Consider the following 27,208-nt stretch of genomic DNA (forward strand, 5'->3'; position numbering starts at 1 on the left):
TTTTACTGTTGGAAGCGAACAACTCTTTGCCCCGGTAACTAAAGCGACTAAGGATGTTACAGCGGCAACAGAACGAGCAATATACGGGGATATTCCTAAGGAGGGCGAACGGAAAGAGGCGCCTCTTCTTCCTGTGCTTGAAAAGATAGCAGCAGAGACAGAACAAACACAGCAACGGATAAAACAACTTTCCAGTGATATAAAAACCCAACGAGAGTATGAACGATTAGCTGATATTGATGATTCTGAACAGGGTGATGTTGGTGAACTTCAAAAAATTTCCACTCAAAAAGGGGTCTCCTTTATAGATAAACTCACTGAAGATGCTATAACACAAATAAAACGACCTCAATTACTGAAATTAGACAATTATAGGATTTTTGGTAATTTTGCCGCTCAAAGCTATCATTCAAGAAAAGACTTTTTAAAAGACGAGTATAAAAACAGTAATATAAAACGAAATGACTGGGTTAATTGGTTGTATAAAACGAATAAAGGGGTTGATCGCTTGGATACAAAAGAATTGGGATATAAAGAATTTAGAAGGGGAATTGATGATTATGATATACTACAACAACAAAAAGGAGAAGTCCGAGAAAAACGTCAAAAAAAAGCTGGTTCTAAAAAAACAAGCGGAGAGGGGTATCCAAGTGGTAGTGGTCTAGTTGAAAACGCTAGTGTTACCTGTCCTGGTAGTGTTCTCAGTGATATATCACGGCTAGAGGTACTAATCGGAGGAAAACGAGCCGGAAATAACTCTACGGAAATAATCAATGAGGCCGCTGATATTTGCAAGCGGTTATTTGCAGGTGGTATCATAGACATTAATTCATATCGAACGCTCATAGACGAACTCGTGGATGATTAATTGGAAAACTGGTGTTTTTAATAAGGATGATCATACACTACAACCACGATAAACCAGTACTCGTCTACGTGGTAAACTCGCGATTGCCTGTTTACCGCGCGTACTATGGAGACGGTCTCGGTAGCACCATTGCGGGGTTATTTACAAGAATGGCTCCAAAAGTAGCGCCGTTAGCCAAACAATTAGGAATGAAGGCTATTGATGTTATTCGTGATAAGGGTATTAGTGCCATTGGAGATGTCGCCGGAAAGGCGCTTTCAGCCGCACGGGACAAACTAATGTCGTTGGTGAAATCTAGGGGGTTTTCAAGAAAAAAACAAAAACCACCGGTGATGCCATCAACGACAGTGATGCCTGCAAATGTCAGTAAAGTAATAAATAACGCCGTGGAAGAAAAACTAGCGTCGTTGGTAAACAATAATCAAGATGACATCGCAAACATAATAGCGGGAAGTGGTTTAAAACCACGACGATGATTTAGATGCAGCAGCGTATTATTAAATAAAATGTTTAAACGAACAGCTGACCCGGCGTTTGATATGGACGCACCAGTGCACAAGGATGATTCTGTCCGTAATTATCAATTTTATTCCTATCATGCAGTACAACCCAACATACGATCGCGAATTGAACTTCAAGTCCATGATACCAGTAAATATTTTTTACCGTGTGAAGCGTTTATTGAAATCGAAGGAGAACTTGTAACAGAGGCCGATACTCCTGCTGTACCAGCACCGTATCCAGATGGTACCAAAGTTGGCTTAGTCAATAACGGCGTAATGGCGCTATTTGAGAGCGCAAAATATCTCATTGACGGGCGAGAGATCGAGTCTATAGAACGCGATGTTGATGTTGCTACAACAATAATCGGGCTAGCAAGATATTCCGACGATTATACAAGATCAGCGGGTCCATCTATGATGTTTGCAAAGGATAATAAAAACACTGCTGGAAACTCGCAATTTGTGGTAAGACAACCAAGAAATAATGCTAATAACAATGACGCTGATGTTGAGAATATGATTATAAACAGCGATCCTAATTTCAACCTCGGAGCTGCAACACGCATATCAATGTTAACAGGACCGCGTAGATCTTTCTCATGCGCGATTCCACTGCATCATATATTTGGATTTTGTAGAAACGTGCGAAAAGTTATCTACGGAGCAAAGCATACCGTGGTGCTTGTGCGAAAAGGTGATGATAGAAATGCAATTTGGAGAATTCCAGCGGATCTTGCAAATCCAAATAATGACCCTGGTAAAGTCGTTTTAACTAAAATATTATTGTGGATGCCAGTAATAACTCCATCCATTACCACAGAGGCACGATTGCTATCCTTTATGGAGCAGGGAGGAAAATCATTACTAAGTTGGCTAACAACAACAACAGATACTAAGCAATCAAATATCAATGGTATATTCACATGGAACCTGGCATCACAACAAGGCATTTCGGCTCCACGTCATATATTTGTCGCGTTGCAGGATATGACGAGAGTTGATAATCAATTATCCAGCCATATGATATTTGATCGATTAGGCGTTACTGACGTCTCGCTGAGAATAAACGGTCAGCAGGAACCATCCGAGGATATACAGCTTAATTACGGTCAAAACCATATTGCACGCGTGTACCATCGGTTGCTGTCGTATATGAGTCGTGATCAAAACGTCGACACTGGTTTGCAAATATCACAATATGATTTCAGAGAACTATATCCGATCTATTACTTTTCGCTGGAACATCTTGATTTAACGAGACAATCCGTCGTTGATATACACTTCCGAGCTAATGTAACTCGCGGCGTTATTGCTGATTATAGAGCTATTGCTGTCATTCTCAGCGATAAATCAATGCTGTTGGAAGGTGTTGGTGGACGAATGAGAATCGTTGATGCGCCAGTGGAAAACATGTAATTGAAAGCACAAACACGTTTACAATAAAATGTCGTATAGTGTCGTCAGTGTAGAGTTGACTGATGGTCAAGTCAAGAAATTACGATCAAAGTCGGCTAAACAGTGCGGGACCACAATAACGCTGAAGCCGTCACAGATGGCAGGTGGTAATCATAAGATATCGTTGACGGCGCGTCAAATAAAACATTTCAATGATGCGATGAAGAATAAAAAGGGTGTTCAAATAGATTTTTCAGCCGCAGCAATTAAAAACATGGAAAAGACCGGTGGGATATTTCCGCTGTTAGCCGCGATTCCAGCGTTGATTGCCGCGGCCGCACCAGCAGTTGCTAAGGCGGCGGCGTTAGGAGCCGTTGGTACCGCGGCGGGGATGGCATTGAAGAAGGCAACCGGGAAAGGCTATAAAAAAAAACGATCCGTGGCCGGAAAGGGTCTAAGACTACCGGGAACCCCGTATTCATGGTACTCGGGAAAGGGTCTAAGACTACCGGGAACCGTTTATTAACTCGGGAGTCAATGACTCCTGAGTCTATGACTCCCATGTCTAATTTTGATTTAATAGACGCCGCAAACGCGCTAGCGATAAAAAACTTCAGAGGTGTTTTTATGAGGGATCAATTACCGGCGGCACCAAGAAATATTGAAACCGGCATAATTAACCTCGATGGGTCCTCCGGAGCGGGAACTCATTGGGTTGCGTACGCGATTGATCCGCGCGCGATCGTCTATTTTGATTCATACGGGTTAGCCCCGCCGAACGAGTTTATGCGGTATATCCGGGCGTGTTCAGCCCGGGTTTTTTATTCCACGCTGCCAACCCAGCAGTTAAGTGACCCACCGATATGCGGCCGTGAGGTATTGAACGTACTCGCGGCGATTTCATCATCGCGGAAACCACCTCATGTGGTTGTAAACGAATACACTAGTGGGGTCGTAGAGGCCCGGCGGGTTAATTAGAAACGCCGTTTTTTTTTACAATAACGATGATTGATATTTGGGGACGACCGGTTTCGGCGCTGAAAGGATCCACGGAAACGCCCGCCACCGATGACATAAAAAAACTAATCGAGGATGAAATCGCCGATACGTTGAATTTAACCAGTGTTGACCCAGGCGAAATAGTTGTATTTCAAGACCGCCAGGGTAAATTGAAATCCGGTAATGTGTCGCTGAATGATGTTTTAACACGACAGCGTGACGCCGCCGAGGACACTATCGCGCTGTATACCAGCGACGGACGACTCAAACCGGGTGAACATATATCGGCGGTAACATTAGTCAAAGACGGTTTTATAAGGTTGGATAGATCGGTGACCGAACTCGACGCGCAGGTGAAAAAATCTGCCACCGAGGTGAAAAAATCTATCACCGATATACAGCTCACTACCGCTAGTTTTTTCGGGACCCCGAGGGTAACCGAACCGAATCTTGCAACAATAAAAAATACTATTTCGGAGTTTACAACGCTGTCGGGCCAATTTTACACGTTACGAAAAAATGTTAACAGGATCGATGACAACTTTGATAAATTCTTTGGTAAAAAAAAATACCAAGCTGGATGAGATTACAACAACTATAAATGATATCACTGCGTATGGACAGGAAATAAAAACAATCAAAACTGATGTTGCAGCGAACAAAAGGAGTGTAGACGTGCATGAACGGGAAATAGAAATAATCAGCGCTAATGTTGCAACGATCATAAATAATGTAGACTCGCATGGACGGAAAATAGAAACAATCAAAACTGATATTGTAGCGAACAAAAGGAATATAGACGCGCATACACAGGAAATAGGAACAATCAAAACTGATATTGAAGCGAACAAAAAGGGTGTAGACGTGTATAGAGGGGAAATAGGAACGATCAAAACTGATGTTGCAACGAGCAAAAGAAATATAGACGTGTATGGACAGGAAATAAAAACAATCAAAACTGATGTTGCATCGAACAAAAGGAATATAGACGCGCATACAGGGGAAATAGAAACAATCGAACTTGATGTTGCAGCGAACAAAAGAAATATAGACGCGCATACAGGGGAAATAGAAACGATCAAAACTGATATTGTAGCGAATAAAAAAAGTATAGACGTGCATGAACAGAGAATAGGAACGATCAAAACTGATATTGTGGCGAACAAGAATAATATAGACGCGCATGAATGGAGAATAGAAACAGTCAAAACTGATGTTGCAGCGAACAAAAAAGATGTGGACGCGCATACACGGGAAATAGATACACTCATTACTAAGGTTGCAGCGAACAAAAAAGATGTGGACGCGCATACACGGGAAATAGATACACTCATTACTAAGGTTGCAGCGAACAAAAAAGATGTGGACGCGCATACACGGGAAATAGATATACTCATTACTAGGGTTGCAGCGAACAAGAATAATATAGACGCGAATTTGCGAAGAATAGAAATAATCGGAACTGATGTTGAAGCGATTAAAGATGGACTACCGAGAGTAGCAGAGCAATTCGAAAAAATAAAAATTCCTCATGAGAACATCATCAACACAGTATACACAATTCGGCATGGATCATTCGATTGGACTCCTACACAGAATACAGTAAATACTACCGCAACTGTTAAGGGCATTTATCGATTGACACTGGTTTCAATGATGCAGTTTAATATATTATCGTCGAGTTCATCCGGGTTTAACAATACAATATCAACAATTATAGACAAGAACGCAACTGAACAGTTTACAATTTATGCCGTTGATGGAAATTTAGCCCGGGCAAACATCACATGGTATGTGGAATTTGTAGCGAATCTAAGTAATTAAAAACACTAGCTCTTTTAGAATAAAATGACCACCAAGGTAATTGAATCAGAGGTATCACCGACGTCACATCAATATCGATTCGATACCGCAAAAGAATTCTCCGCGAACTTAAAAACGCTTTCCGAACAATACCGTGCAAAAATAAAAAAATACCGTCGTAAAATAACCGCCATCGACGCGGTCGTGTACTCGGTGTCGGGTATAGTAGCTGGCACCGGTGTTATTTTATCCACGGTGACCACGACATCCCCGATCGCTGTTCCAATCGCTATCTCCGCGATGACAACAATTGCTGGAGTCGCCAACGCAATCACTAAAAAGATATCATCGTGTTTTCAGAAAAAACTCAACGAGTATACAGTAAAACATCAAATAGTATCCGACGCGTACTCGAAATTATCCGGGTTGATCTCATTATCGATTGATAATTTGTTCGTATCCGATGTTGAATTCTCCGCGATGGTCCAGTTATATAGCTGCGCGATGTCAAAAATCGAGGATTTTTAACTGGAAGCCGAAACCACCTGGTTGCTGAAATTAGACACTAAAGACAACGAATAATAATAATGTCGCTGAAACCCGAAGGGTTTCAGTTGCTTCAGCGGATCGCGGAGAACACCACTCCGGTACAAACAAGTATGATATCAGTGACATCAACGAAACCCGAATTCAGTGTGAACTTTCCATCACCAGTTCCAGTGAAGGAAATAGCGCTGGCAAAATTGCGAATATATCACAGTTGGCCTAATATCCGAGCGGACGCATTTAATGGACAACAACCTAATAACTCGCTGGTTTTTGCACGGACAAATAAACCCGATGGGACCCCAAACTGGGAGGAGGTTACAATACCAACTGGGTCATACCAAATAGAGCAAATCAATAAAGAATTTCAACGCAGGATAAAATCGATCACAGGAAAAGAATCAAAAATCGCTATTACGGTTCATGAACCGACGTTATCGTCGACGATTGAAATAAGCACACCGGGGTATATGGTTGATATTTATAACAGTTCAATAAGAACCATACTAGGATGGCCTAAGAATCCACCCGCGGACGCCCCCCCATCAACTATCCTCAGATACGATAACGGAGATGGTGGTAGGCATATTGCTCCATACAACGTAAATATTGCATCGGTGATAGCGATTAATCTAGTGTGCGATGTTATCGAAGGGAGTTACCAGGTGGATACCAAGCAATCAAATCAAGCTCAACAGGGGTATATCCTTTATTCGTTTTCACCAACAGCCCCTCCGGGATTTTTGATCATTGAGAGTCCGATTAATCCGGTCTATATGCGATGCCATGATCGGTTTTTAACGAGAATTAATTTTAGAATTACCGATCAGTCAAATAACCTAATTGACCTACAAGAGGAGGAGTTAGTGATCACTCTGTTTGTAAGATCATAGCAGCAGAGGGGGCGATGACATCGACGCGGGACGCCCGATGATTACCACGGGAAAACACCAACAAGATGTTGTGGCGAAATATAGCGTTTTCGAGCAAAAAACGCTAAGGCTCCATTTGCCAAACGGAGACTTTATTTTTTTTTTGTTCGAAAAGTGAGATTTCGAAGGAAGGCTCTATTTGTCGTTTTAAAGCCTCAATCAAATTTTGTCTAAAAAGTTGTCGGGTTCGCCCCCTCTGCTGCTAGCCGAATCCGAGACTCGAACCGACGCAGACAGAGGTGAGATGCAGTGATCCGTAACGGTGAGCGCTTTAGACCACTCGGCCACTCGGGGCCCCTGTTCCATTGTGTAGTCATTGATATGTTTACTTAAATGAATTCGTGTCTTTTGAATCTGGTGGCTGGACAATATATATTGATTATATGTAATTTATTTAAAAGTATATGTATTGCCCTTCCCTTCAAATTTTCCCCTTCTTCTATTCTTCCCAAATGAAACCAGTTTTGTTCTTAATAACTGTGGCTACCCCTGCTAATCTTGCTTAAAATTATTTAAAATTACAATTACTTTCATTTCTTCTTCTATCATGGCTATAAATTCTTTGTTAAATTAGTATGAGTCTCCTGTGAAAGGATTACATCATACCCAGTTAAGCTTATTAATTTATTGACTTTATCTTTATCTAATCCATTAGTGTTGATTGAAGCAATTCGGGAGTTTGTTCCTTCCATTTTTGTTTCCTCCAGGTGGCCGCTTTCTTCTAATTATTACACTATGTATATGAGTTATTTGTTTATTTTGTTATTAGTGGTTGTTTAAGGATAAAATGTTTAGTTAATTGGGGGCACTGCCCCCCCCTCCATCGGCTTCCGATACATCAGTCGCTTTGTTTTCTGTAAAGTCAGTTTCATTTTCCTGTTCGGTTTCCATGTCCATTTCTTTGTCCGATTCCGTCATCCTTAATTTGCATTTGATTAGTTCTAATTCCAGTTCTTCATCTTCGTCATCATCATCGTCATTATCATTTTCATCATTTCCGCTTTCGTCTTCGTCCTCATTTTCAGGGTCACTTTTTCCGTCCTTTGTTTGTTCATTCCCGTTTTCTGTCATGTCCTTTAATTTTTGTTCTCTCTTTTTTTTGGTGGGGGGGGGGGATTTTCTCATTACCTTCTTTTATTGTTGATGTTTCTTTTGTCGATATATCGTCACTTGGTGACGACATCGACAGGGATTTCCTTAATGTTCTCTTTTTCCTTGTTGTGGGTAATGGTGTTATGTAAGGGGCAGCAGCCCGCTCAGCTCTGTCGCCCCTTGCTCAGTTTCCAATTCCCCTTCCTCTTCTCTTAGTACTTCAAACCTGTTGTAAGTGCTGGTTTGCCCTCTTATTGGCGCCGTCCCTTTTATTGCATTATATGGGGTGAGGAATTGTATCCATTCTGAGGTCTTTTGTATCTCATACCTGTCTCCTTTATTTCTGATTGCTCGAAGTCCGGTAGGGCGACCGGTATTCCTTCTCCACTTTCTTTTCTTATTTTATGTATAAGTCTTACGATTTCGTCTTGACCATCAGTCTCCAAGGGTTGATTTGTTGTATTTGGTACATTATAGGCCAGTTTTCCAGCGTAAGTTTGGGACCTTATGCTGCTCGGCTGACTTGTACATTCCTTTGGTCCATGACCAATTTGCTTATATATAGTACAAGGTCTCTCTCTATCTGAACCTCTGTACCAAGTTCTAAGCAAGAAGTCCATCACATAGAAATAAGTTGGAATTGTTCTGGCTTCTTGCTTTGGTACTTGTATTATTCTCACTCCAATTTTAACAGTTTGGAACCCGTACACTGTTGCCATTTTACTGCTTTTAACATTTACTCTTAGTTTTTCTTGTAGTTTGTCAATAATTTCCCTTGTATCAACTGACAGAGGGAGGCCATACACGAATACATCGATTGTTTTGGCTTCGACCTCTCTGACTATGGGCTCTGTGTCAGTAATTCTTACTTTCAACCCTTTGATCTCTATTTCCCTTTCTTTAATCAGAGGGGTGTTGTTCTTAGGGTACAGTATGTATTTATTTTTACCCCCATTCAGTAGACCCTCTATATCCTGAATTTGCAGACCTTGAACTTTCAACGCCGTCAAAATTTCCGCCTGCCTGGGGCAGTTTTCAATCTGCCCAAAATCTAAAGTCTGACAGCATTCTAGGTGAAAGGCTACTAGTTTTTGACATCCTTCATCACCTTCAATCATCGTGTTGAAGTATGTCCTAAGCTTGGTGCCTGCTGGGCGTATTGCCACATGGTCACGCTCTGTAGCGTCTACTTCATTTACTGCCATTGCACTGAGTGGTGAATTGTCGTCACTCAGAACTGTCTGTGAGTGAATCTCACTCTTCTGTAAATGTATATGATTTATTATATATATGAATAATATATGAATAAACTAACTACAGAAGCATTTAACTCTCTCCTAATCCTAGACAAGGTAAGAATGCAAATAGCAAATTGTCAAAAATGAAAATCAAAATTCAAAAGAAGAAAACATCCTCTTCTAAGCACAAAAAGAAAAAATGAAATAAATTTGAAAAATGTGAAAAGAAAAAAAGGAAAAGGAAAATAAATGTGTTAGAGCTGGAAAGAATGCTTACTTATCCGGTGGATTTCCTAGATGTTTGCTCGGTACATCCCATTTGGTTAAGAGCACACCCAAAACACGTCTGCTCTCCTCGACATACTCAGTTCGAATCATCAAGATATATATTCAAGCATGTCAGTAGAAAACATCACGGACCTTGGATTTTCGATATCTTCTGTTGTCAATTAGACACCGCATGCCTATAATGCTTCCACATATAAAACACCGTGACAATTCACATATTTAGCACTAGGTGAAAGGCATATGTGTAACTATAAAAGTGGATACATAATATATGAAGAAATAGTAAGATGCATATCAATATATATATATATATATATATATATATATATATATATATATATATATATATATATATATATATATATATATATATAATAATAATAATAATAATAATGAGGACTTTGTATAGCGCCTGATCTTTAGAAGCTCTTTTTGTTGTTGTTGTTTTAGGGTTTAACGCCATTTTTCAGCACGATATAGGCTATACATGGCGGCCAGTATTAATGGTGGAGGAAGAACCCGGGAAAACCCCGGAAAGAACCACCGACCCACGAGAACCTACCGGCAAGCTTTCTCACATATCCACATTTGTCGAGCCCGAGACTCGAACCCACGCAGACAGAGGTGAGATGGCAGTGATCCGTGACGGAAAGCGCTTTAGACCACTCGGCCACTCGGGGCCTCTTTAGAAGATCTAAGCGCTTTACAACATTAGACAACACCTATAAGATAAGAAACACAATAATATTATTACAAAAACAAACAACATGAAATTAGAAAAACATTAAAAAATAAAAAGCATGCTGAGAATATTTCAGGTAGGAAACATTATTAGGTCTTTAAGTTTGTTCTTGCAGTCGAAATAAGTGAGTTTTGAGAGCCCTCTTGAATGTGATCACTGTGTCTTTGTGTCTAAGTTCAGTGGGCAATTCATTCCACGTTGCTGGGCCCTGGTATGCAAAAGAACGCTGTCCATAGGACTTTGTTTTCATAGTGGGAATAACGAGTATACGATTGTCAGAAGAGGAGCGTAAGTATCTTGCTAGTGTGTACACATGGGTGATGTCAGATAGGTATGTTGGACCAGAGTCCGACAGTGAAATGTAGCACATAGAACAAATGTTTTGTTTGATTCTGGATCGAATGGATAACCAGTGTAGGGTACAGAGCAGAGGGGAGGTGTGATAAGATTGTGGTACTCTAAGTATGATCCGAGCAGCTGTGTTTTGAACTTTTTGAAGTTTCTGGAGTAGATATTGAGATGAACCAGACAGAATTGAGTTACAATAGTCCAGTCTTGAAAGTACTAATGAGCACACAAGTGTTTTAGTGACATCAACTGAAAGATATTTGCGAATTGAGCTGATGCGTCTCAGCTCAAGATATGCAGCCTTGCATATGTTCATGACATGTTGGTGCAATGTGGGAGTACTGTCCAGAGTAACACCTAGGTTTCGTACTGATTGTGTGAATTTAATGTTGGTGTTGCTGATATTTATTGTTTGAAGTAAAGGATGTGAATGAGAAAGTCTTTGTGTTGTGATCAGAATGGCCTCAATTTTACCATCATTCATCTGCAGCTGGTTACAAGTCATCCATGATTTCACATCAGAAATGCACCTCTCTACACCTTGGATGGTAGCATCAACTTCAATTGGGTGGCTAGATTTGTATATTTGGGTGTCATCAGCGTACAATTGGTGAGACATTGGATGATGATCTATGACACCTGAGAGCGACTGAGTGTACAGAATGAAGAGAACAGGTCCAAAAACAGACCCCTGTGGAACACCACAACATAGATCAACTGGGCTGGAGTGTATTCCATTTGCAGATAACAATGTGTGTCCTGTTGACCAAGTAGGACTTGAACCACAGTGAGACTGTATCATGAATGCCAAATACATGCTGGAGACGGTGAAGTAATATATCATGGTCTATTGTGTCAAATGCTGCAGACAAATCAAGGAGGGTGAGGATTGTAATCTTTCCGCTATCCAACGCAGAGAGAATGTCATTAACTACTTTTAGAAGAGTAGTTTCAGTACTGTGGCAAGGGCGATATGCAGATTGTACATTGCTAAAAGGACTATTTGAATTTAGATGAGATACAAGCTGGGATAGAACAACCTTTTCTAAGATTTTTGAAATTAATGGGAGATTAGAAACTGGGCGGTAATTCTTTAAATCGTTATGGTCTAGTGTTGGTTTCTTCAGCAGAGGCTTTACAAAGGCAGTCTTGAAAAATAATGGGAATTCCCCAGATGAGAGAAAGGTATTAATAACATCAGTTAGTGAAGGCAATACTGGATCTAAGCACTCAAGCAGCAGTGATGTTGGAATTGGATCAAGTTCACATGACTTTGGTGCACTCTACTTCACGATTGTACGTACGAAATCCATAGAGACAGGTTCAGATGCTGCTAATGGTTGGCGCTCAAATTCTGTATCCCAACTGTATGGTGACGACGAGTCAATTCAAATTATAGTGTCAAGCTTATCTCTAATGGTCTGTACTTTGTCACGGAAGAAATTTGCAAACATGTCCGAAAGGTCGACTGGAGAGAAGGTAGTTGGAAGTGGTGTTAATTTGTTCCTTAACATTAGCTTGTTAGTAATCTCGGAGAGCTCTTTGCAGCTGGAACTTTCTATGATCTTAGTAGTGTAGTGGGCTCATTTCGCTGAATGGACTATATTTGTGATATTCTTCTTAGTGACGTCATAGATTTGCTTATGAATAGTGAGTCTGGTGGAAAGCCAGAGCATCTCAGCTTTACGGTGGTCTCTTTTAGCAGTGCGAAGTTGGTCCCTAACACTGCTATACCATGGAGAAAACTTTTGAATTGATACTCTGCACTTGGTAGCTGGAGCACATTTGTCAAGTAATGAACGCAGACAGTTATCGAGTTGTTCTGCGGTAGGAGGGAAGCAAGTTGTTAGGTTAGCTTGGATGTCGTGCATTAGTTTGGTTCTATTTATCATACGGAGGTTTCTCTTAGTAGCAGATAAAGGTGGAGGGTTAGGGACTGATACGTCAAGATGGCATATAATGCAGAGGTGATTTGATGCAAGGTCGTGGGATACCAGGGAGGACCGTAGAATGTTATCATCAGGTCTATGAAGAATCCAGTCTAAAATGTGACCATGTTTATGGGTAGGTTGGTTAACTGACTGTTTGAGGTTGAAAACATTAATGGAATCTATGAGTTTTGATGTATTTGAGTTTCCGGGACAGTCAAAGTGAAAGTTGAAATCTCCAAGAATAATCAGGTTGCCACCTATCGAATTTCCATAGTCCAGGAGATTCGGAAACTGCTCCAAAAAGAGAGAGTCAGCCAGCCTGTTTTTTCTAGTAGGAGGAGGGCGGTATAGGCAGAAAAAATGGACTGACCTTTGCTCCAGTGTGAGTATGGTACGGACTAATTCAAACGATGTGTGGTCGAAATTGAATGTTGTGGTATAGTTAAGATGTTTTATCATGGAGTTCTTTGTGATGACAGCAATTCCACCTCCGCGAGAATTACGGGGGAACGACTTGATGGAGTAAGCAGTGGGTGTCAGATCCGCACACTTGGGCTCATCGCCTGATGTTTTTAGCCATGTTTCTGTCACGAAAAATATGTCAACATTTTGGTCGTTGATAAAATTAACTATTTCTGTATGCACGCTACATGATCCTGAACAGCAAAAACTTGGGGTACACTGTGTTGGAGATCGTGTTAAGAACTTATTCTTTTGAATATATATATATATATATATATATATATATATATATATATATATATATATATATATATATATATATATATATATATATATATATATATATATATATATATATATATATATATATATCAACCTGCAAGCAATAACAATGTATAATGTGTATCGTTTAGTTTTGTTTTCTTCGTTGTGTGCCTGTTTACATGCCTTCAAGTAAGTGGAAAAGTAAGTTATGATTTTATAGTGGTAATACTAGCTTTTTAAAAACACGAATTGCACGTAAAAGCTGCTTGTGAAACCCGTTATGTCAATATTTATGCCATGTATTCATTTTTATGCAGGAAGAACATGGAAATAAAGAAGACAGAAACCGTGGCATCTTACTGGGTGCATCCAAGAGACGAATCGGAAATAACGCCTTCGGGATTTGAAAATGTGACCTACATGGACTATCAACCCGATGGATTACCAACTAACCAGCCTGATGGATTACCAACCTTCCAGCCCAATTAACCTATGGAACTATTTATTACTCAATCTCAAGAGTACGCTGACATGGAAGACAGAAATAACGGAAGTTAAAAATAGTTGTACACGTGTAAAGTCAGTTATTTTAAGATCTCAAAAGTGAATGCGCGATTCCTTTAGTGTCATTACAGGGCATGTAAATACGATTTTCTGCAAACGTGTATAATGAAATATTATTACATATTCATAGAATTATCTCGACTTATACAAAATGAATTGATGAAAGAAAACGTCCTAGTTACTTCTTACATTCAAATTTTTAGCTCATCACAGCTCTCAGGCGCTCTAGTTTTTTTTTTTTTAACGAACTTTCTTTAAATTGTTTTACATTCAAGCAAACTAATGTGTTGGAAATGTAAGACACACAGCTTAATTCGTGGAACAGACTGTGATGACAAGGTTGCATGCATACATAATTTTCATTGATGAAAAGTCTTCTTTAAAAATATGATTGGAGAGCCGATAAATATGACGTTATTGTTTAGTACTTGCGTCATTTATGTACTCCTGCTGACGGATGTGTGTAGGGTCAGTTATGTACTCTTGCTGATGGATGGGTGTAGGGTTGGGCCTTTCTAAAGTCATACGAGATGAAAAGGATGCGTATTTGACATCGACTCGAGACCACTGGCTAATTATGGCAATTATAGTGTCAACAAAAGTTTTCGACAGTGAAAATGCTATCATTTAGGGATGATTTGTCAGCATGAAGTGTTAGGTTTGATACATTCTTCAATGTTTTGGGGACTTCGAATGATATGCCGCATATAAAGTAATTGCTTGAAGCAAACCATTTTCATACGTGCTCTTAAAAGGTCTACACTAATATTTTGTCTTCTGTGAATTGCAATCTTGTTTGGAATGAAGATTTGAATATAAACGGTTACATCTGATATATTTTGCAATATGCTGGTCTTGACAATTTGTAGAATAAAAAAATGACTGTTGTAATATATACGTGTTAAGTGATACAGATGAATGGGATAATATATGGGGGATTTGTGAGCGTAAATAAACGAGTACGATAGGAGTCTATTAGACTAAGTCTTGAAGTTTTCCATAGCTCAAACATTATGTCGCTAGCTCATTAATATTGGTACAAAAACCCCTTTATTAAGATAACATCAGGTTTGCCTGTCTGCCAATCGGTTTATCTCTTTGTGTATATTTGTATGTGAAATTAGGAAGGCAAATCTGTGAATTCATATTTAGAAAATGTATTTTATAATAAAATGTTCTTTAATAAATTTTTCCATAAGTTGGCCCGATTTTTCTGTTGAAAAACAGGGTTACAAGTTTAGACATGTATATATCAATGGAATAAAGATAAAAGGATGGGCGCTGATATTTGCGGAGGGTTTCGGTCTCTTTGGAAAATATGAAGATGGTTTCAACATTTTAGAGAGAATTCTGCATATTGAATGCGGAGATAAATTTAATCGTATATGCATTTGCCTATCGTTTGTCAACAATTCTTTTGAATTGAAAGTATGAAGATAGTGTCTTTTAAAAAAAAGTTTAAACTTATCAATAAGGCACCTTCGAAATGAATGAATGAATGAATGAATGAAGTTGAAGAAACATTTTTTAAAGGAAAATATACTTATCTTGATTTATACTCATTGCGAAAATTGACATATTTTAAACCTTTTCTAATAATTTCGGACACTTTGTCATTGTCTGACACATTTTTTCTAATACCGGAGAAAGGTGTACAACTAAAATTTAAATAGCTTTGAGCTCCAGTCAGCACTGCCGACGGTCTAGGTATATATGAATAAAAGAACTCAAGGTGAAAAGTATAACAATGTAATAAAATATAGCAAATGTATTCATTAATTTCATCGACAAACTTCTCAATTGCAATTTCTTCCGAACAAAAATAAACAATAACCTATTCGTAGTTGTCTTATTTGCCTTTGGTACTTTCGGTACCCTTGAAAACGTGCTCTCTTGGCACTTCCTGGTCCGTTCTTCCGACACTTCTTGTACTCTCTATCACGTGCTCCTTCCGGCATTGCACCCCCACAGAAACTGCTGACATAACTATAAACGCCTACCACGTTCTCCACGTCTCTTTCGTCGTCTGCGGTCCTTAGATGTCGACTCCCACCCGGAAAGCTTCCTGTAGAATTAGAAGGGACGTATATTCTTGTCTCCTTACTCTAATCAGTAAAATTCATCACACTCTCACAGACTTTTCATCAGGATAATGGTGAATAACAGGTAAACTCACGCACTCATATCTAAATATTCCATACACGCTTTGTTCTATAATAATTGCGATATAATAATATATTATTAACGACTTCTAATACATGTATACACATCCCTAATTGTTAACTTCTCGCCATAGTAAACTCTATATAGTAAACTATCGCCATCTATAGCAATCATATGCATTTACTACCCTACACATTATAAAAGACACATACAAATGTATAAATACCCAATTATATTTGCACAGGTCCAACAATCACTAACTCCGTATAATTCACAATTTATATATTCAAATCTGATAAAGCAAGTAAGAATTCTAAAAATTCTCTGGTAAATTAAATTATGCATTACGATGCATAGTAGCAAATCACACAATCCACTTCTATCCCAGTCCGACAATCAACTATACGTTAATCTTGCATGTTAGTAATTCGCTATACGCTACGTTATGATATGCTGATTGTTCAGTTTTACGTAGAAGATTCCATTTATAATAAATTAACTGTACTTAATACTGTATCAATCTTGCAACACCTATTTATGAAAGAAAGACGAATTCGGACGAAGATATGTTGCCTCGAGAAGCCCTTGTTCGCAAATCCAAGCCTAGAATTCCAACTAGAATTTCCTTCCCGCCTTTTATCGAGTGCGCAACTTAGGCTAATTGGAGTAAAGTCTAATGGCTCTCAACTTCTCTATGATGCTCCCCTGGCGAGGTTGCCATTTCTACTGACTGAAAAATGGATTTAGTTCGAACATAAACGGTTGCTTGTTTAGACTCCGCTCTAGATTTATTCTATCAGTTTTTATTTGTACGGCCTGGTCTCTTTGAAAACTGCATAAAACTGAAAACTACATAGAGTAATTTAACACTTACTAGTTACTCTCTGGTTTCCATTTCCCAAAGTCCGAAATTACTTTCAAGTGGTTTGTGACGTCGCTGACGGATTGCAAAACAAACATCGTAGTCTCGACCTCGTTGTCATGGTTATACAATTCCTTTTGAATTTACTTTGGACGGGTCCTTGTGTAATGATTAAACAACAGACATGCAGTATATATATATATATATATATATATATATATATATATATATATATATATATATATATATATATATATATATATATATATATATATATATATATATATATATATATATATATACACCTGTGACATACGCTGTATGTATCAAACATTACACACATCACGTGGCCACTTGAAATGTCTGCAGCATACTCGTAATTTGCATTGTACTTTGTCAAAACGTCTTTCATCGATCTATCTTTACGAACATCTAGAACCATAATTATAGCTACAAGCCATTTTCATCCTGAAGCCACATATAACAATAGTTGTCGAGAAGACTGGTAAGCCATATTCAAAGTTAGCTACATGACAAAGTATTCGGCTTATCATACAAAAGATGAATTCATTATAGCTCCATCATGTACATATTTTCACAGAAAGATACGGAATATCTTCTAAAACCTCACGAAATATTAGTTTTACCGATAAGAAGCATATCATTGTGGTATAAAATCAAAGAAAATTAAGATCTAATACATATAACAAACTAGTTCATAAAGTGCGATGCAACATAAATGAATCCTATCTTAACTGAGTAATAAAATAAGAATTATGTAATATACAAAAATACTTAGATTAAGCAGCAGAGGGGGCGAATCGGACATTTTGTCCAATCGTTATTTTGCTTAATTATTACTTTCTGCACTCAACGATCCTGTGTCGTCAGCGCCTGGTAAAAAAAAAACGACGACGTCGTTGGGGGATCGTCGCGTCGTCATTTGGTTTAATTAACACCTTCTGCGCGTCGATCCCCAGCGTCGTCAGCGTCCGGTAAGCACATCGACGACCGCGTCGATGTCATTGCCCCCCCTGCTGCTAAGTGGTTATTTACAATGAAAATTATTTACAACTAACCGAATATTTGGTCAAGTCCGATACGATATCGTGTCCGAGGATCATGTAAATTTATCGTTACAAATCCATGTGGGGTCGACTGAGCATGACTAAAAAAGTTTCGAAAAGTATTAAAGTCCATGTCACCGCCACACCATGTCTGCCAAATATTTCGTAGCGTGTGTGTATCAACGCCGTTGAACACAGCAAGAATATTACAGTTGTCTCTAATTACTTTTGGAATCTGAGTGTATCGTTGAGTGACATATATCACGTCAGTGTTTTTATGCCTGCCTCTGGAAAATATTCTAGCTGGGTTTTTTTGATTGTCTAACATAACATCATCGTACACGACTAGATTGTTAACGTCGCCATCAATATCATCAATACCCGGTGCATCATTGATATCCGTAATAAACTCAATAACATTTTTTTTAGCGATCGCTGATGCATTCTCGTTGAAATCTTTCAACACCTCGTAGCATCGTTGATCATCTACGCTAGGAGCAACCAAATACAACTTATCCCACTTCATCCATCTCATTATTAAATTGAGTAACAATTGCGTCTTGCCGGATCCAGATGGTCCGATGATAATCATCCGGATCGAGTTTGGTAACGCTGCAACATGCTTAACTGGTTCTCTTGTTTTAGTCGCCGAAAAATCAATTATATTCATATCTCTATACATAAATTATGGATCTATATTGTGTAAAGTGTAGAGTGCGTACTGGCACAAATGATATGACAACCGTTACAACAAGAAATAATAGATCGGCGCTTACTGGCAAGTGTGTACAATGCGGTACAAAGAAATTTAGATTTATTTCTATTAGACCCGGAGATGTTTTAAAAAAAAGCGAGGAGGTGACATCGCAGCCAAATTGGCAAAACTCCCCGGAACACCGTGGGCAAAGTATCCAGGAGAAAAACACCTCCCAGGATATAACTACTGTGGCCCCGGAACACGATTAGATATTAGACTCGATGATCAAAATCAGCCCAAACCCGGTGAGTATCCAATAAACGCTATCGATAAGGCGTGTCAAGCTCATGATGTTGCTTACAAAAGTAGCGATCTGCAACAGCGTCATATCGCGGATGTAAAATTAATTCACGCATTAAATGCTATTCCTGATAAATCCGTCAAAGAAAAATTGGCCTCATGGTTGGTAAAATCGGCTATGAAAGGTAAATTAATGATTGGAAGCGGAGCTTCTGGCGCTGGTAATTGAAAACGATAGCGTTTATAATAACAACATGGAATCCATCTATTATTCTCCGAGAGGATACTGGAAGGGGAAGGCCGCAATTGGTAAGCTTGCAAGCGCTGCAAAGGTAACAAAGACCACTGCGGCTAATTGGTTATCCAAACAGGCTATATGGCAAATCTATCTACCACCGCCTAAACAAATCAACTTCTCGCGCTTTGATGTCAGCGTACCTAATGAAGTTCATCAGGCTGATATACTATTTTTGCCGCATGACAACGGTTACAAATACGCGCTAACCGTAGTTGATGTTGCGAGTCGATACAAACAAGCGGAGCCGTTAAAAACAAAGTCGGCAACTGAAGTAGCCGCTGCGTTTGAAAGAATTTATCGAAGAGGCCCTCTGCGCTGGCCAAATCTATTACAAGTTGATCCCGGTAGTGAATTTCGCGGCGCTGTTTTATCAACGCTGAAACATCATAGCGTCGCGGTACGACGAGGTCATACTGCGCTACATCGTGATCAGGCAATTGTTGAACGATTCAATCGGACTCTCGCTGAACGGTTATTTGGATATCAATACGCGAAGGAATTCATTCAGGAAAAACGATCTCGTGAATGGGTTAAAAGGTTGCCAGGTGTAATTGCAGCGTTAAATAACGAGATTACCCGAGCAATCAACATGAAGCCCAGCGACGCGATTAAATACGAGTATATACCCGGAAAATCAAAAATAAATAGCGTTTCCAAGCCGATTCTCGGCAATGTCACCGTGAGATATCTATATGAACCAGGAGAGCTTGAAGGCGGTAAAAAAAGAGCTACTGATCCTATTTGGAGTGTTACCACACATAACATATCAACGATAACACGATCAACTGGTAGACCACCGATCTACAGACTGGATTCAACTGCTCCTCAGCGCGGATTTACACGCGAGCAACTACAAGTGATACCTGACGATACTCAATTACCCCCGCGTGGTCTTAACTAGCGCCGTTGCGTCTATTGCACTCAAGACATGTCAACCTCACATTGTTTTTGACATGACCGAGACTGTTATCGATCCTGTCCACGGTAAATTGGCGAGCGTCTTTATCCGAATAACGCCAGCGCATTACACAATTACAACTCGCGCAGTGATTATTCTGTTGTTGTCGTAACGCAATTATTAATTCGGCATCAATATCAAAACGCCGCTGTTTTTTTTTATCCTGTTGGCGGTAACCCGAGAGTTTTCTATCAATGACGCTTGCATCGATGACTCCGTCACTGGCTTCGTCACTGACTCCGTCAATAACAATTCTTCGAAGCTGATTTATCCTTCGTACTCGGGACACTGCAAGATAGACTAGATTCGACCATTCGATGCGATTATCAACCATCCAAACAATTGTGTCCGTGATGGTTAGTCCCTGCGAGGAATGTATTGTTGTTGCGTATCCTAGCGTCCACGGGGATTTATTAGCACGTAGCGCGTCCTCGACGACGCTGATATCAACGAGCACGATATCATTCAGCACGAGAATTTGTTTTTTTGTCCCTGACGCTGTCGGGCCCGGGATTTCAACTTCAATGTTCTGCTGCCGTGTGTCCGCGGGTCTATAACATAACGGCACTGGACGCGTTGGAAACTTTTCCTTATGCAACGCAAACAACTTCCGCTGAAGTGTGTCTCTGACTATCTTTCTACTCGCTACAATCAAATCGTTTGGTCTCCATGTTTCCCAGAATTCATTCAACGGCGTTTCCGGAATCACCTCGCGGATTATTTCACATTGAATTTTATCCGGCTGTAATCTGATTAGTTTTTTAACCTCGCGCAGTTGTTCATCAAGTGCTCGGTAATCAGTATCGGTTTCTTCATAATAGTCCACAAAACCCCTTAACCAATCATGTGGACCCTCGCCGACAAATGGTGGTGGTTGGCCATGGTCGCCACACATGATCACCGCTGTATTCGCGCGCAGCAACCACTCAAGAAACATTTGTAAAGTATCTAACGAAACAGTACATATCTCATCCCAGATGATAATGTCGGGAATAAATTTTTCACCCATTCGATCAGGAGTCCACTCACCGCCGCTGTATCGAAAAAAGCTGTGATAAGTAACGGCGTCAACATTTCGTTGTTTTATCTCTCGCGCTAGTCTATGGGTCGGTGTAAGCACGATTATACTTGCCCGCGTTCGAAATAATTCAATTGCCCGAGTCGTCTTTCCTGACCCGCCACAGCCGCTTAAATAAACCGTCTTGTGTCTACAAATTGGATCAGAACACGATGGTGCATTAGACCATTCTGATAATTTATCACCGCGTAAGTAGTCGTTCTCAACGGTGACATCTGCTGACGGGGAATAATCGCGTCGTATTTCATTTTTAATTCTCCATGTACCCCAACTCTCGTCCGGACTAGTAAACTCGGCTACGTTTCCCTTATACGCTACGTCAATATAAAATGAATCAACGGCTACTCTAACCGCGGTATCGGGGAATCTATTTATCATCGAGAATAAATTGATAGCGGCATAACCCAGCATAGACGCCCTCAAATGTGGATACGCCGGGCTGTCTCCATCGCTGTAGGTAACAACTGTACCCAACCTCGTTCCATTGGACAAGAAAGCTGTTTTGCAGTTCACGTATCTATTTTTTGCCACTGCGTCCTTGATTACGAAATCATATTCTGCGTCATCTATAATCAGCCGTGAGCAATATCGTTTGTAGTCGCAGTTTTTTCCACCTTGTGTGAACTTACCAATTATTCTTCTACCGAGATCTTTTGCCTCGCGGTTTCGTTGGTTAAATATCCTCCTGGACCATTCGATGATATATTCCTCGTCGGCATCAATGTTTTTTCTGGACTCGTCAATTATGCTATCTAGACGCTCCGGTTCTGGTAACCAGACTTCAGTCTGCGCCCGGTATGATATAATTGCGTCACTGACAATCAACGAAACTAGCATGCTACAATCAATCATATACCGTAGCAGCGCTATTGGCAGCCACTTCTTTTCAGACATGTGTCTACCGATCCAAATATAGCAACAGCGATGGAGTCCTGCCGCGAATTCAAATGATACTATGCGAGCGAATCCGGTTAAATCAAAATCAGGCAGTGGTCCATTAATAGCAACACGAGTCATTTCATGACTGGGGTGTCCAAATCGTCTAAAGTACTCGGCGGCGGATCCATACCCGAGAAAACTCGCTGGATAACAGGCAACCATATCAACCGAGATCATAGCGTCGCGGTTGTATTCAGTGTTCCATAATCCACCGTGATAGTATTCCAAACAACTGGATTGTACATCCGGCAGAAATTCCTTGCGCGTTGGTCTCCACGCATTTTTCCTTGCTGCAACATGAGCCGCAACCGATGGAATCGTAAAACAATTTGTTAGCAGTTGTTCATCATGCTCCTCAAATTCTATGGCGGTTTTTTTCATCCTGTTGTGAAATGCTTCAGTGCGATATAATTCACCGTTTGGCCTTACAAACTGATCAAAGGTATCCGCATCGTTTTCAGCGCTGCGAAGTAACCACACTGATACAGGATCGTTTTTACACAAGTAGGCAATAGCATCAAATAGTTTCCTCTCCGCGAGAAAACCATCCCGGGAGAATTCTTCTCCTAGGAATTCTTCGGGTATATACTTTACTGTTCTATCCCGTGGAAATATTGTGATCGCGGGCGTCCATGCGTGTTCGTTATGATCGATAATTTTGATTGGGGCTCCCTTCGATTTATACTTCGATTCGTATAATACTTCACCGGTTATCGTCGTAACGGTTATTGGAAATCTCAGCGATGTTTCTAATCTCGCTATGTCGCTGATGGTCGCTCCACGCTCTTTTACGGTTAGTTCCCACTGGTTGATTTTGCTACGTCGTAAATCAGTCAATTTGTTTCCTCGACACGCATTTGTAAAATGCTCTATTATTCGTTCTGCTACACAATTTATCCCCGTTGACTGTTTCATCGGTTTCAGTTTTCCGATATCAGGTTTCTTATTTAACGGGTATATTCCATAAACAACTGCTGTTTCAGGATACGCTCGTTCATAGTATGGTTTGTCAATTCCGGTTAACAACCCCGGCTTGGAGTCGCGGCTGACAATGACTGTTTTCTTGTCGCTGAGAACTGGTTCAAATTTATCACGTATGATCCAATCGCCTGATTTCACCCGGACAATGAATTTTACTCTGAAGAAATACTTTTTACCGTCAAGTTGTGATATTATCATTGCTGCGCGGTTGTCGTTCATGGTAGCATCAACAACACCATCAATTCGAAATGTTGACCAACTATGAGATGCACCATCACGTTTGAATTCATCGATACAATCGCGTATTTTATTTAACAGGGTTCTATCGTTTATTAACGCTTTTGGTGTGTCCTTGAGGACTCTATCGAGATTGAACTTAATATTTTTCCGGGGCTTAATTACTGCCAATCTCTCGAACTCATCCATATAATTAAAACAAGTATTTAAATGAAAGAATATAGTATAATGAATCACTGTAAATGGTTGATGATTGGGTCAATAACCCCGTGCAATAAATCATGTAGAGGTGAATTCTGCGGATATCATTTACAAAGCGTTCGTAATGGTTCTCTTGGCCCCCTCCCGTGCTTGGTTTGCCACGTCGGTGTAAGAGGAAAATCGCAGTTGTGTATTAATTGTGGCGGAAAGCGATACAGGGAACTAAAACGCTATTATGACAAGCGAATTAAAAACGCCGTCATTGACCCCACCGCAGACTTCGTCATCAAAACCCCTCAAGACTACGTTGAAAGATTTATAATTAAACCAAATAATAAATTAGACAAGTAGTATTATTATACAAATGGACCAAGAATTTCAGCCGCATCCTGTGCTCGTCAATTACGAGGCGTCTCGCGACGGCATTGTTAGAAATCGTAGACTGAAGAAACCAGTTGGCACCGTAAATAATCACGGGTATTTGATGTTTACTGCTGGAGGGAAAAAATATCTCTGTCACAGAATCATCTATGAATGTTTCCACGGATTAATCGAGAATGGACTTGTGATTGATCATATTAATAGTAATAAGACTGATAATTCTCTTACAAACCTGCAAACTGTCTCTCAGAGTGAAAATAGTAAAAAAGGCCAAACCGGTAAATACCCAAAGAAAGCAAAACCCGTAAGGTCATTTGATACAACAACTCACGAGGAAAAAATATTTCAGTCGATGAATGAAGCAGGAAAATATTTTGACATTTGTATCACCTCAATACGATTTGTTGCAGAACGAGTATATCAAACAGCAATCTCAAAAAAGACCGGGTATAGAATTCGATTTTCATATGTAGATACGAAGTCACCAGCGCCATAGGCGCTGACAAGGCCACCGGCGCTGACAATAAATTGTCCATTCCGGAAGAAAACAAAGTATGAACACCTTCGGAATTGATACACGGGGTTTCATTTTTTTTATTTAAAAACAAGATGTTTTATAAGAATAATGAATATCGAAGACATCAATAATATATTAACTGAGATTTCAAAATTAAAAAATCAAGGAATTGAATTATCTGATGGTCTCGACAGTGAAAAAATATTATCCGATTATGAGATTATTAACGAACAGTCGAAACGGGGGCGTTTTACCCTGGCCCGCGAGTACTTTTTTATAAAACGATTGCAACATACGATTAATGAAAACTTGTACCACAATGACGCAAATGCATTCATTGGACTATTCACTGCCGTTGAAATAATACGAAAAAAACTCGGACGTGTTTATGAACGACGCCGGGAGATTTCTAGTAAAATCAAAAACATTAGAAGGATTATAGACGAAAACTCCGGCGAGAAATTAGAAATTGCTTCGCAATTGCAATAATGGTAGGCGAATCACTTACTACTCGGCTAGCCAGAGAGCGACTAGCAGCGCTTAAAAAGTTCATACCGTTACGAGACAGGGTCCGAGAACAACTTCAAACGCGGCAACAAATGCAAACTGATTTTACTGTTGGAAGCGAACAACTGTTTGCCCCGGTAACTAAAGCGACCAAAGATGTTACGGCGGCAACTGTACCCGTTCTTGGTGCGCTTGAAAAGATAGCGGCAGAGACCGAACAAACAAAAAGGTCTTTAGAAACACTCCCTGCGAAAATAGCGGCTGCTACAACACGGAGGCCACCACCACTCGCTATAACCGAACCACAAGAACCTTATGTTACAATGGCCGACGAGGAAGAACTAGGCGCTACTGCGAAAGAACCAGAAGAAGAAATACCCGAAGAAACACCAGAAGAAGAAATACCGGAAGAAAAAGAGGGGAATATACCCCGTATTGTACTCAAGAAGAGCACAATAGATGAAATTAGAGGCTTCAGCAACAGGGAAGAATTAATTAATTTTGCTGCCAACAATTTTGCTAAGAGCATACGAGATAAGAAGCATATCAATAGCGGTTACGAGAAAAATATAAAGTCGTTAAAGGACTGGGCAAGAATAGTGTATTTAGCGAGTAAACATAAAGATGCATTACCACATCGTAGTAAATCCGATTACGACGCATTCCACAAGGAAGTTAAGAGTATAACACCAAAAAAAGGAAAAGGATACTCTGTTGGTAAAGAATCCTACGGCGTTACCTGTCCTGGTAGTGTTCTCAGTGATATATCACGGCTAGAGGTACTAATCGGAGGAAAACGAGCCGGAAATAACTCTCCGGAAATAATCAATGAGGCCGCTGATATTTGCAAGCGGTTATTTGCAGGCGGTATTATGGACATTAATGCATATCGAACGCTCATAGACGAACTCGTGGATGATTAATTGGAAAACTGGTGTTTTTAATAAGGATGATCATACACTACAACCATGATAAACCAGTACTCGTCTACGTGGTAAACTCGCGATTGCCTGTTTACCGCGCGTACTATGGAGATGGTCTCGGTAGCACCATTGCGGGGTTATTTACAAGAATGGCTCCAAAAGTAGCGCCGTTAGCCAAACAATTAGGAATGAAGGCTATTGATGTTATTCGTGATAAGGGTATTAGTGCTATTGGAGATGTTGCCGGAAAGGCGCTTTCAGCCGCGCGGGACAAACTAATGTCGTTGGTGAAATCCAAGAGATTTTCAAGAAAAAAACAGATGCCATCAACGACAGTGATGCCTGCGAATGTCAGTAAAGTAATAAATAACGCCGTGGAAGAAAAATTAGAGTCGTTGGCGGCGACGACTCCGTCGTTGGCGACTTCGCCATCAGCCGATGCGGCAACCAACGCGCTCATGAACGCGATAGCGGGAAGTGGTTTAAATTCAAAGAATTTACGACGAAAAAATCGCAATTGAAAACGTCAACATGATAAATAATAAAATGTTTGCGCGAACCGCTGATCCCGCGTTTGATATGGACGCCCCAGTGCGCAGGGATGATTCTGTCCGTGATTATCAATTTTATTCTTATTATGCAGCGCAACCCGACCTACGATCGCGAATTGAACTTCAAGTCCAAGATACCAGTAAATATTTTTTGCCGTGTGAAGCGTTTATCGAAATCGAGGGAGAACTCGTGACAAATGCCGCCGATAATGCACCATACGCAGATGACCATCGTGTTCGAGTTGGCTTCGTCAACAACGGTATCATGGCGTTATTTGAGAGCGCCAGATATCTTATTGACGGGCGAGAAATTGAATCAATAGAACGCGAGGTTGATGTTGCAACAACGATAATTGGGTTGGCGAGATACTCGGATGATTATACAAGATCGGCGGGCCCATCTATAATGTTCGCAAAGGACTCCACCGATAACGCTGACCATCTTCAGTACGTTAACGTGCTGGCGGAAAGAAATACCGCAGTTGACCCACAGGCTGAAGCAGCCAATCCAGACCGCAGAGCAAGACCAGGCGCTAATTTCAATATTATAAAGAGTATCAACAATGATTACAA

At 40.2% G+C, this 27,208-nt stretch overlaps 1 protein-coding gene across 2 annotated transcripts in view; it reads left to right on the forward strand.

The window, feature by feature from the left end:
• The window catches only part of LOC149789298 (uncharacterized), a 74,878-nt gene extending 59,064 nt beyond the window's left edge, over positions 1 to 15,814 (forward strand). For both annotated transcript variants that reach the window (XM_089975502.1, XM_089975503.1), the window contains exon 12: positions 13,729 to 15,814. In XM_089975502.1, the coding sequence (XP_089831628.1) occupies positions 13,729 to 13,900 (172 nt within the window). In that variant the 3' untranslated portion in view covers positions 13,901 to 15,814. The remainder of the gene's footprint in view (positions 1 to 13,728) is intronic.
• The last annotated feature ends 11,394 nt before the right edge of the window (positions 15,815 to 27,208 follow it).

The sequence above is a fragment of the Sinohyriopsis cumingii genome, chromosome 11 (assembly GCF_028554795.1).
Source record: "Sinohyriopsis cumingii isolate HCF-2022 chromosome 11, ASM2855479v2, whole genome shotgun sequence".
NCBI lineage: Eukaryota > Metazoa > Mollusca > Bivalvia > Unionida > Unionidae > Sinohyriopsis > Sinohyriopsis cumingii.